The sequence below is a fragment of the Chelonia mydas genome, chromosome 11, assembly GCF_015237465.2.
Source record: "Chelonia mydas isolate rCheMyd1 chromosome 11, rCheMyd1.pri.v2, whole genome shotgun sequence".
Classification (NCBI taxonomy): Eukaryota; Metazoa; Chordata; order Testudines; family Cheloniidae; genus Chelonia; species Chelonia mydas.
Genome location: NC_051251.2, coordinates 63917700 through 63930492, shown reverse-complemented (window position 1 = coordinate 63930492; position 12793 = coordinate 63917700). Strand labels below are relative to the sequence as shown.

Sequence of the window (12793 nt, the reverse complement as noted above, 5' to 3'; positions counted from 1 at the left end):
CACTACAAAGATCTGTCCAGCCCACCTTCCCCCAAAAACAAAATCTCCCCCTCCACCAAATAAACCATGGAGGCAGTTGGACAAGAACAGGATTAGTACATGGGCTAAGACATTGTAATAAAAAATGATATTTTATCCATGTGGTTATTATGACAAAGGGATATAGTTAAATGGAAGCTGGGGTGTATAGCACCTTGGATAGTTTACTTTGTGTGGATACAGTACACTTAATGGGAATAACATTATAGGTAATATAAATCACAACATTATAAACTAAGTTAATAATGCAATAGCAAAAGACCCAGATCTCCCCTAATGAAGTAAGCTTGACTTGAGTTATCAAAAACATTCCAAAATGTATATTAATTGGAGAAGGGTCACCTATGGTGGAAAATGTCAGAATAAGTGAACTCAAAGATGGTATAATAATCTCATAGTGCCCGATGTTATAAAGATATTTGATAAGACTTGGTTCTTAAGAATATATAAAGAATAGTTCCCCGTTGCAAATTTACACACCCATGGGGGAAGTAAGAGTAGCCTGGGCTCTCACAACTAGAGAGGACCAGGCAAGAGGGGGAAATACATAGGGAGGGAGGTGGGAGAGAAAAAGGGAACAAGAGAATTTAAACAGATGTTAAATATTGTTACATGTTTTAATAGAAAAATATATTAATAGAGCGTTAGGGCTCAGAATTAAAAAAAATATGGTAAATCAGCCTCAGAATCAGGGTACACCAATACAGGTGTTACAAAAGGAGAGAAAAAAGGGAAAAGGCAATGTATGTCGGAGTTTTAAAATTATTGCGTATGATGGGAACTCTGAAGATGTCATATTTAAAGAAGAGATATAAATGTAATGGAGACCTGGCACCTGACTAGGGAGTCTCACTGCTTTTAACAAAGGGTGATATACTGAGCAAGAGCAGAGTGGGTACTAACGGGTGAATTTATTAGTGTGATAACTGTTAATGTGAAAGGAATGAACAATGCCACAAAAAGGAAAAGGGTATTCTGTTCACTGAAAAGGGATTTTTCACTGAAAAGAAATTAATTTACAGGAAACACATACCTTAATTAAAAATGATAAATACTTGAATACCCCGTGGACACAGCTACCATGTCTCTCTCCAGGTCAATCTAATAGAAGAATGTTGACACCACTGTTTGGTAAACACTTCCCTTTTATTGTTTCAGCATAACTCACAGATATAGAGGACAGATTTTAATTAAGGGGTCTTTGAAAGATAGACTTCTCACCTTAGCCAATAAATATGCTCCCAATCAAAAACAAGATTTTTTTTTTGAAAAAAGATCAGTTTTTTAGGAACGTAGGAAGTTTTAGAGAAGGGAATATTATTCTGGAGGAGGGGGTCTTAAAGTGCATTAATCCCACTTTGGACTGATCGAATGTACACAAAGAACAGTCAGGAGGAACTAGTGAAAATTTGTTGCATCACTTAAAATATGAGGATGTGGTGGGAGATGAATACATACAGTCCTGACACCTGAATTATTTTGTTCCTCATTGATCTTATTCCAGGATTGATATGATTTTTGTTCCTAGTAACTCTGCTAATTTAGAAAAAAAATCTAATCTGGGAGTTATAAGGGGGTCTCATCATGCCCCTTCACTTATTGGATTGAAAGTTTGTTTTTTCACTGAGTCCCAAAGAGCCTGGCTCCTGAATAAAACTTGGTTGTATGACCCCTTGAGAATTCAAGAACTAAATGAAAATTTCCAGAAACATACAGAAATAAACAATAAGGAAGAGATCAATAAAAGTGTTCTCTGCAATGCTAAAATGGCAGTAATGAGGGAGATCCTTATAAATAAAGCATCATACCTAAAAAAGATGGGAGGTCTTGAAGAAGAGAGGTGGGTTAAAGAACTTTCTGTTTTGAAAGGTAGACATAAATCTACAGGAGTATTTATATAGTGTTTAACAAAATAAATGTGTAAGATGGAAGATTAGCCTGTTACAAACACTTGGATATATTGAACAAAAATATTATGAACAGGCCAATAAAGCTGATAGTCAAACGTTAAAAAAGAAACAAGATAAATCAGCGAACCCTCTGATTAGAAATATGAAGGGAGATTTAGTAACTGGCATCTGAAACATTTGCTAACTTTTTCCATAGTTTGTATGCTTCAGAACATCCAAATCCTAAAAACTTATAAGTAGATATCTGAGAAGTGTGACATTACCTCAGCTCTCAGAGACTGATGTGGCAGCTCTTGATAGGCAAATTGCTGCAGAGGAAACTGAAGCTGTAATTAAGAATTTAAAATCCAATAAAGCCCCAGTGTTTCTGGGGAGTATTACAGATCCTTAGAGTAAGTGTTGGTCCCTATTTTAACTGAATTGTTTAATGTTGTTTTGCTGGGGAAACAAGATGCCAGATAAAGGGAAAGAGGCAAAAATTGTGGTCATTCCTACAGAAGGAAAAGATCTTACCAACCGTGAATCATACAGACAAGTTTCTTTAACTAATGTAGATGCTAAAATTTATGCTAAGCTGCTAGAAAACAGATTGAGTGTCACCTGGCCCAAATGTGTTCACCCACACCAATCTGGATTCATTGCCAGCAGACATTTTTCTGATATCAGAAAAACTCCGAATTTGATCTAAAAATTTTAATTCTAGCAATTTTTCCTGTGTGCTACTTTCAATGGACGCTGAGAAAGTCTTTGACCAGCTGTAGTGGGAGTACTTTAGACAGATTTTGGTAAGGTTTGGTTTTAGAAATCAGTTTCATAAGTGTATATCAGCCCTATTTATTCCTTCTGAAGCCATTTGCAATAAATGTGAGAAATACCCTTGATAAAGGGCATCAGAATGCTTTCTGGATTAGAACACAAAATAGCTTTGGATGCTGATAATGTCTTGTTATATTTGTACAATCCAGAAGCCTCGATAAAAATTATAAAACAATTGACTTTGGAATTTGGGCATGTAGCAGGCTTCAAAGTAAACTATTATAAATCTGAAATTTTAGAAATTAATACTCCAGAAAAGGCCAAATCAAACTGTCAGCTGCGTCAATTTAAATGGATAAAAAAGCCTTTACAATATTTAGGAATAAATATTGTAGAGAAAAACCTTTTTAAGGTAAATTATCCTCCAATGTGGAATAAAATAATAAAAGACTTGAAGGAATGGAACAAATATGATTTTTTTTGGCTAGGTAGGGTAGCCTCAGTAAAGATGAATGTCCTTCCAAAAAATACTACTTTTGTTTTAGCACATCCCAGATGAGACATTAAAAATATAGCAGGAAGCACTATTTAAATTCATATTAAAACATAAAAAGAGAAAGGATGAATTCTAACATTCAAAGGTGGGGTGGACTAACTTTCCCTAATTTTCCTTACTATCCATCACAATTAAAATGTGATTAATTGGGTTAACAGACCATCCAAACACTAGGTAAAATTCAATCAAGATTGGAGCCCAAATATTCATAGTAATTGTTGGGTTAAAAAGAAATCCAGGTAATTAAATATAGAATAAAAATAACCCATTCATCCAGACCATCTCAGCAGTTTTGCACTATTTTTTAAAAAAAATTCCTGTCAGGGAGGCCTTCTCCCTTAGCTACTTTCATTAATAATCAGGAATTTATCCCTAGAAAATATCAAAGTTACTAGTTGTGGGTAAAAGCCAAGATTGTTCCATTCAGACAGCTGTTACTAGGTCCTGATTTGAAATCATACCAAAAGATATGAAATAATGATATACTAAAATAATATAAAGATCTTGTATTTCACAAGTCAAACATTTTCTTGTGAAATCTGGATGCAAGGCAGCTCTCTCTAGACCTTTAACCACATTCTAGGAGTTCAACCAGGAGCAAGCTAAAGAATGGTATGTATCTTAAAAATCAAATCTATTTTGACGGAAAAAGATACTGATAAAAAGACAACCCAGATGAAAAGATGGGAGAGGGATTTTGGAAATAAATCTGATATGGAGGAGGGGGTCTCTATATGGGAAATGGGATATACATCTTCAATTTGCGTAGCCCATATTTATAAATTGCTGTATAGATAGCATTTGAGTCTAGTTAAGATCTGGCACATTTTTGCTACCAGGGAGTCGCTCAGTTGGACGGGTTGCAAGGAAAGGGGTACATACTTGCACACATAGTGGTTAAGTCCAGGAATTAGATGGTTTGGGGAAGAAGTTATTAAAGAGATTCGTTTTCTGACAAAATGCCAGTATCCTAGAGCCCCCTTGACCTCCTTACTTAATGCTCCAGGAGAGGATCTACATATTAAACAGAACCAATTAATTTCTTCTTTATTGTTAGCGGCTAGACTTTATATTTTATATTACTGGAAAAATGTAACTCTTCCTCCTATGGAATTGTGATGTTGTAAGATATGGACTGTCCTCGTAATAGAAAAGTTTTCATACCAAGTACGTACACAAGAGAAGGGCCAACAAGAGGACAGGTGTTTAGAAATGTGATCACCCTTTTCAACATACACACAGAAGGATGGCTCACCTGTCAGACGCTGTAGATTAGCCTTTGAATATTAACCTGATCCAGAAAAAGTTATAAAACTGATGTATGATGTAGTATGTGAACATTTTATTGTAACTTTGCCTTAATAGGTTTCAAAAGACAGCCTGACCAACTACTCACAGCAGACTGACACATTACAAGGGCTCCACTGCCACCTGAATTACAGAAAGGAAGGGAACATCTGCAGAGTTGGCAATCTGGAGAGCAGTATTGAAAGCTGATGTCATGAACTGATTATAATGATTGCAGACTCATAGGCAGTGTTGAATCTGTTCCTGGTGTGTGCTCTGCTCCCCCAGGGCCACTTACATTATGATTTTCCTTTTGAGGCCATCTGTTCTGTGCCATCAACCTGTTCTGAGTTTGTTCGTACCATCAGTGTTCTCTCTTCACCCTGTTCCCTAGTGACCTTCTGGTCTATTTCCCTCTGCAGTATTTTGCATTCCCTTGGGCACTTCCTTATAGGGGCCAGGTAGCTCCTTACACCTGAAGTTTACACACATTCTGTCAGAGCAAGGCTAATCACGGGGCTACAATACCAGACAGGATGATACAGGTGCTTTTGGGACTGGCTTTGCCACAGGCTTCCTGTATAACATTACTCAAGTCACATGATCTTTCATGTGCGAGTGAAACAGAGATAATATTTACCTGCTGCCAACAGCACAAGCAGGCATACTGCTGGCTAAGTCCCAACCCCAACCACTGCAGAGCCAGGACTTTGGGGGAATGTGACCCCAGCAATCCTACCTCTCAGGACCACCAAATGGGCAGGGGTCCTCCACAGAATTCCCCAATGGAAGGGTCCTTTAGGAAGGCCCCAGCACCCTCCTGGAGGAAGAGACTCAGCTGCCACCAGTAATAAGGGGTAGGGGTAGCTGAGCCAGGACCTCAGGGGCATTGTGGATTGAAAGAAACATTTGTTAAACAGGTTTGTTTATTTAAAAAATAAACCTAATTAAATCTGAAACTAACAATCTTTGATGAGGCCTAATTTATTATATTCTAAAGTCATTTAAGTTAAATACCAAAAAAAAAAAAAATTAATCGGTACATGTTTGTAGCCAAGTTTTCAAGAAAGCCAAGCCACTGAACAGCTGAAGGTCATTGGCTAGGCACCTGGAACCAGAGTTTGGTGAAGTGCTGAACTCGATTTTGACAGCAGTAGCCTCTTCCGCAATTTCAGAGAGAATATTTTCTTTAAAAAAGAAAAGGAGTACTTGTGGCACCTTAGAGACTAACCAATTTATTTGAGCATGAGCTTTCGTGAGCTACAGCTCACTTCATCGGATGCACCGGATGCATCCGATGAAGTGAGCTGTAGCTCACGAAAGCTCATGCTCAAATAAATTGGTTAGTCTCTAAGGTGCCACAAGTACTCCTTTTCTTTTGCGAATACAGACTAACACGGCTGTTACTTTGAAACCTGTCAATATTTTCTTTATGTCAGTTTATTCAGCTAGTTCAGTGGAATGACTAGTTCCTTCAAAAGTTAACGAATCAATTTGGAGTTGAACAAGCTGAAAAGTTTGGTGTCCCACTTTCAATCTCTGACTAAATACTACATGTGAGAGGATATCTGCTAGTTCTAAAATCCTGAAGAACATAATGAATTGAACTAACTACAGATACTAACTGTTTATTAAAACAAGGAAGTCGTTATCAGAAACTGTTAGTTTTAAATGCAAAACTAAATGTAAATTATATAGCTTAAACAAATGTGTATTGATAGAGTGTTCTCCTGGTCAGCAAAAAGACTATATTTAGTTGCTAATCACCATTAAAATGTTGATCAGCCAGCAAGAATCAACCTTTCTTTAGGAAGATAACTAAGAAACTACAAATGTAGAGACATGATTAAAATTGATTAAAAAAATAAATCAAGATTTCCTGCTTGCTGATGTAAACAGAGATTAAAATTGGTGATTTAAATCAATCCACCCTGCTCAGGTCCCTGAAGCCCCTCCTTCGCCCCATCCAAAGAGGCACTAAGTACAAAATGTGTTTTGCTTAAGACCGTTTTTCAGCATGACTTCTCTTTAGGGCCTTATGCCCTCTACTTACAGCCTGCCCATATCTAAAGCTGTATTTGCCCCATTTATATTAGCATGGGATACCCTCACTGTCTCATCTAACTGTGCTTCTCAGGTGCTTAAGACACTGTTTACAACCCCCTACTCAAATCACATGCGAGAATGTTGTGATCTCATACTGAATGTTGTCGTACCCATCTTCGGCAGCATGTTCATGCTTTTCCACAATATGTGAGGTTCCTGGGACTTGGGAGTATTTTTTTTTAAAAACTCTGTTTAATGGTGTGGAGATGGAGTGGTTTGAAGTACAGGATTAGAGATCAGGAGATCTGCATTCTATTTTACCTCTTCTACTGATTTACTAGGGTAAGGGACCATCGACAAGGCAACCACTCTCCATGCCTCTATTCCACCACCACCACCACCTTCACCACCTCAAAAAAGGATTATAGTTCTACAGAAGAGTATTGTGACATTTAAAAAAAACCCACACTCTCAAGCAGGAAGATAGCATAAAAACTTAAAGTATTCTTTAATGCTCAGTCTTCATTATACTCAATAGCAGAAAAAGCTTTAGGGAGTTTGTTCAGAGGTTGTTTGGGGAAAAACTTAGTTTCTTATCAGTTTACAAATCATGGGTATGTCTACACTGTAATTAGACTGCAGCTGACATGGACTCACGGGGCTCAGGATAAGGGGCTGTTTAATTGTGGTGTAGAAATCCAGGCTCAGCCTGCATCCTAAGTTCTGGGACCCTCCCGCTTTGCATGGTCCTAGAGCCTGGGCTCCAGTCCAAGCTCAAATGTCTACACTGCAGATAGACAGCCCCTGAACCTGAGCTTGAGTCAGCTGACATGGGCCAGCTGCGTGTTTTTAACTGCCAGTGGGAGCTGCAGGGGAGCTGATGTTCCTCAAACTGATGTGAAGAAAGGCAGGGGGCACTAGAGGAGGACCATGTCACGTAGCCTGTTGATTTGGAGGAAGAAGGCAACAGTGAATGGGCCATATTTGTCAATGACAGCAGAACTGTTTCATTTATCAAAATGTATATAGGACCATAAAAAAAGGCAGATCCAGTCAGAATAGTACACAGTTTGGCAGCATGATAGTTTAAAGAAGTGTAAGTTTACAGAGAAATGAGACACTAGCCTTCTCCTGTACACTAGTAAGCTCTGAATTTGCATGATCCTTTGCAGAAAGAGATGGGGTTTTCAGTGGATAACTCACTGAAGCTGTCTGCCCAATGGGCAGCAACTTTAAAAACATTTATACTTAGATCATTCCAACCAGATAGACAATGTCAGATGCATCTACCAATAGTACCTCTCCTTCTGCCCCCACTACCATGTACAACAATAATTGCAGTTTTGGCTACCTCACTTTAGGAAAGGCACGAAGAATGTAAATCTTTCTGTACCTCTAACTGGGTTTGTTTGAAATTTATCACAATGTGAGAAACTGAAAAGAATAATAATAAAAAAAAGCTATTTAATCTACTAAGATTTAGAGACAAAGTATGCCTGTCTAATTCACAGTAGTCCACCAGAGTCAAAAGGACTACTTGTGTAAGTAAGACCAGAAGAATTTGGCCCTTAGAGCAAGACTCTACTAAGGATATTAAAAATTATGAAGCATCTAAGGAGAACCAATGAGTCCTTTTATACCGGTGTGGGCAAACCAGGTCAGTCAGGGCAAATCAGGGTGGGCAAACCAGGACTTTGGATCCAGCCTGCGGGACTGCCACCCCAATGGCGCCGCTCCCGGAAGCGGCCGGCACCACATCCCTGTGGCCCCTGTGGGAGAGGGGGCAGAAGGCTCCGCACGCTGCTCTCACCTGCAGGCACCACCCCCTGCAGCTCCCATTGGCTGGGAACAGGGAACCATGGCCAATGGGAGCTTCGGGGGAGGTACTGGCAGGCGAGGGTAGCGCGTGGAGCCTCTGCCCTCCCTCCCCCAGGGGCCGCAGGGACATGGTGCTGGCCACTTCTGGAGTGGCGCGGGGCCAGGGAAGGCAGGGATCCTGTCTTAGCCCCGCTGCTTGCTGCTGCCACCCCAGAGCCCACACCCCGAACCCTTCCTGCACTCTGCACTCCCTCCTGTACCCTAACCCCCTGTCCTGAGCCCCCTGATGCTCCCTGCCCCTTCCTGCACACTGTACCCCCCCTCACACCCCAACCCTTTGCCCCAGCCCTACATTCATGGCCCTGCATGCAATTTCCCCACCCAGATGCGGCCCTGCAGCCAAAAAGTTTGCCCACCCCTGTTTTATACCCTAAAATGGAAACAAGTGAAACCAAAACTTAAAGTGCAGTGAATTTAGAGCCAAGAAAAAAGTGGCACTTCTTTGCATGATGTATATACAATCAACCAATGAAATTCACTGTCTATAGAAAACAGTCCTTGAATCAAATATGTCTGAGATACTAAATATGGATAGACAGTAACAGCTACGGAACATTGTGTAGTTGTGCCAGCCAATAACACTATATGATAATCACATCCCATCCTTCAGGGCATGAGCTGATTGCCTGCAGAGATCCAAAAATACTAAGCCCCCTCTCCCCGCATGATATAATTGCATAGGTGCATTACTGGCATGGAGAGAGTCTTATCTTTCTTTTCCAAGAGTAAGAGACTGACTAGAGGAATCAGTAGCTTGATTCAACAGATCAGGTCCTATATTCTTCTTTTCTCAACTTCTCATAGTTAAGTCTCACGTTTGTAAATTTCCTATCATAAACTACATAAGGACATTAATTCACAACTGCAGGATGCAGCTGAAGAAACAAGTGTTTTTTTAGTGTGCTGAGAGATGGCCATAAACATGAAGGCTACAAATCCTTTGTAATGCCAAATTCATTTGCTGGAGTAGGTTGCCTGAATGTCTGCAGGAGAGATATTCTACCAATAAATACAGACAGAATATCAATGTGTTGCTGAATTATTCTCAGAAGCATGAAACCTCTTCAGCCATCCATGTTACAAATATAGACAACTGTAAGTACTTGGATACACACATAGAAGGACAAATGCTGAGTGAGCTTGCATCAGCATTGTAGGGGCTTACACAACAGGATGACTGTTGGACCTGTACTTGGTGGGGTAAGCACATAGGTAGGAGAACTCACATAGGTAGGAGTCTGCCTACCTATGTGGGCATACATAGGTGAGTTTCTATAATGGACCACAGAGGTGGAAGCGCAGGTGTGTTAGGGCATGACAAGGGAAAATTCATGAGACCCCAAATTGGTGAAGGAGTGCAGTGCAGCCAGCTGTAATTTTTCCAACACATATCCAGCTAGGTATTGCTACTGACAATGGCTTGGTGCTTAAGAATCCAGATCTGCCATATTAGCATATATTACCCAACTCCCCCACCTCCGTCCACCCACACCAAGCACTTCCTTTGACTACTTTTTCAGTGGTTCTTTTTCAGTATTTTAAAATAAAACATTGCAGAATTCACAGCATGATAGAAGAAAAAATGGTTCTAAATCTTCCAAGTGATATGTGGCACACATACTCAGGGTTGCTCCAGTTCTCCATCTTGTAAGGAGGAGTCAGAGAATGCGGTAAAGACTTTAAAAAAATAATACTCTAGACTCTCAATTTGTGTCAGGATTGCTATTTCAACTCTTAAAAAAAAAAAAGAATTACATCCAAATTTGACAATTGACTCAGTTTAATATATTGGAAGCTCAACTGCAGTGCACAATAACTGTTCAAGGAATCATGAAGTGTCCTAGACACATCTAATTTGACCTTGGCAAATAATTTTCTTAGCGAATCAGCTCTCTCAGAAGTCAAGCTCTTTAAAGACACAGCTGGTAATATACAGATAATGGTAACAATTTTATAATAAGAAAAGGAGGACTTGTGGCACCTTAGAGACTAACCAATTTATTTGAGCATGAGCTTTCGTGAGCTACAGCTCACTTCATCCGATGAAGTGAGCTGTAGCTCACGAAAGCTCATGCTCAAATAAATTGGTTAGTCTCTAAGGTGCCACAAGTCCTCCTTTTCTTTTTGCGAATACAGACTAACACGGCTGTTACTCTGAAACCTATTTTATAATAGTTTCTGTATTTGACTGTACTGTTAAAATATTGTGTTCTCTATTTTCTGATTTGTTCAGTTTCATTAGTAGTTTGTCTTTGGGACTACAGAAATACAAGTTAAGGCCTTATTCCTGAAAATATTTATGCATATATTTCTTATACATATTCATATTTCCATTAAAGTAACTGGGATTAATTATATGCACAAAGTTAAGCACATAAGTGATTGCAGGATGAGGGCCCAAGATATTGTTGCCCCCACCCAAATATTTTACTCTGGTCTTTGAACATGACAAATTTCTCAACTAATATGCTTTTAAGTGCATTTTGGGCTGCATGTCTGGTTTGACTTCTTTGCATAGGTATTTGGAACATTTTTCCATCTCTGGGGTAACTACTGATGTAAATGGATTTACACAAGAGATTATTTGGCCCTTTGAGTTCAATCTTTTATCAAGTTTCCATATTTAGCCAATGCTGCATAAAACTAGTAAACTATGATGAGTTTAAGACAAAAAAAACCCCACATACCACGCAGGAAGCTTCATACTGTTTCCCCAGTTTGGGCCTCAAAAATGCACTAAAAATCCAACAAACAGCAAAAACAAGAGTTAGTTTTCATAACAGTAGTTATAGATATGCACATTAAGCACGTTTTTTTTGAGTCATTTTTAATTAAATTATTTTGTCAGTGTGACAACGTTACTTAAGTGGCTAGATAAGCCCACGTAACAAACAGGAATGAAGCCATGAGAAACTCAGATACCTGTTGAAAGCACTGTACAGAATGTTATTACCTTTTCCATAAACAGAAGGTTTTCACAAATACCATGCAAATACCAATATAAAAGCAAGACATTTTAAAAATATGATTTTCTTCCATTAAAGGTAAATAGAATTCAGCCATTTTAACTCATCAGAACGAAGTCTAGTAGTCACATTTACCATTTATCAAAGTATTTAGGAGAATAAGAATATATTAAGTATTACTGAAGTTATGAGTTGAATAGCTTTAGTTTGCTAGTACATTGTGCTAATGATCTTTTCCACTCTTTCTGTTTCTTTCCCTCTAATTATTAATACACAGCTATCTGAATGGCTTGGAGGCCTCCATTTCCTCACAAGTTTTAGCTAGAAAACTCACCCACCCCACAACAAGTAGTTAGACTTGAGGACGTCAGTGACTCAGCCAGAGGTTAAAGGTCTGTTACAGGAGTGGGTTGTGGGGGGCTGCAATGTGCAGGAGCTCAGATTAGAAGATCAGGATGGTCCCTTCTGGCCTTGAAGTTTGAGGACCGCATAATACAGTGTTTGCTCAAACTCAGGCATCCCTTGGAAGTTTGCCTTAGCAGTCTACCACTGGGATAAACAACACCCCCCCCCAAGAGACCCTACAAAAACAAACATCACACTAACAGGTTGACAGTCAGAGGGTTTGGGGTGTTTTTTTTGTGGGGGGGGGGTAGAAATACTAATCGCATAAAGATAGCCCAGATTTTGAAGTGGGGGGAACCCCACCCCCCCAATATTCATCCAGCCCTCCCCTCCTCCAGCAGACCGGAGCTGACCCGGGAGCCAGCTCAACCAGGGGAGCCCGGACTTGGGCAGAGCGCCAGTCACGTCCAGCCCGCGGGCAGCGCGGCCGCCGGCCCGTCAGCCCTGCCGGCGGGGGCAGCGCGGCGGGGGCCCCCGAGGCCCGCCAAGCGGGACAGGGGGCCGGCGCCGGGTACCCCCGGCCCGGCTCCGCTCCCCTCGCACCTGGTTTGCCGCCACAGGAAGGTCTGGATGGGCAGAGGGACGCCGCGGCCGCCCTCCTGCTCCGGGCCCTCGGAGCTTTTCCTCTTCACCATGGCGGCGGCGGCGGCCCGCCCCGAGCCAGCCCGGGGCCCCCGCGGCTGCTTCCCCGCGCCGCGCAAGATGGCTGCAGCAGGCTAGGAGGCGAGGCGGGGTGGGGGGGGAGCTGGGTGAGAGCGAGCGAGCGGCGGTGTCCGCCTCCTCCCGGCCTTCAGCACCTCCCTCCGCGGACAGCGACCAGCGCCAGCCCCCGGCAGGGGAGCGCCGGGCGCCACCCCTTGAGCCCCCAGGGCGGGCCGCGCTCTCCTCCCGCGCCCGGGCTGCTGCCGCCGCCGCCGCCAGCCCCCCCCCCGGCCCTCAGCCGCGGCTGG

At 41.3% G+C, this 12793-nt stretch overlaps 1 protein-coding gene across 14 annotated transcripts in view; it reads right to left on the bottom strand.

Annotated features, from left to right (window-relative positions):
• UNC80 (unc-80 homolog, NALCN channel complex subunit) overlaps positions 1-12561 on the bottom strand; it is a 192723-nt gene extending 180162 nt beyond the window's left edge. For all 14 annotated transcript variants that reach the window (XR_006284891.1, XM_043525302.1, XM_043525308.1 and 11 more), the window contains exons 1-2: positions 12387-12561; positions 11160-11208 (exon numbers count right to left, since the gene is read on the bottom strand). Coding sequence is in view for 13 of the 14 variants with exons in the window: in XM_043525302.1 (XP_043381237.1) it covers positions 11160-11208; positions 12387-12478 (141 nt within the window). In the remaining variant the exon portion in view is untranslated. The remainder of the gene's footprint in view (positions 1-11159; positions 11209-12386) is intronic.
• Positions 12562-12793: the final 232 nt, after the last annotated feature.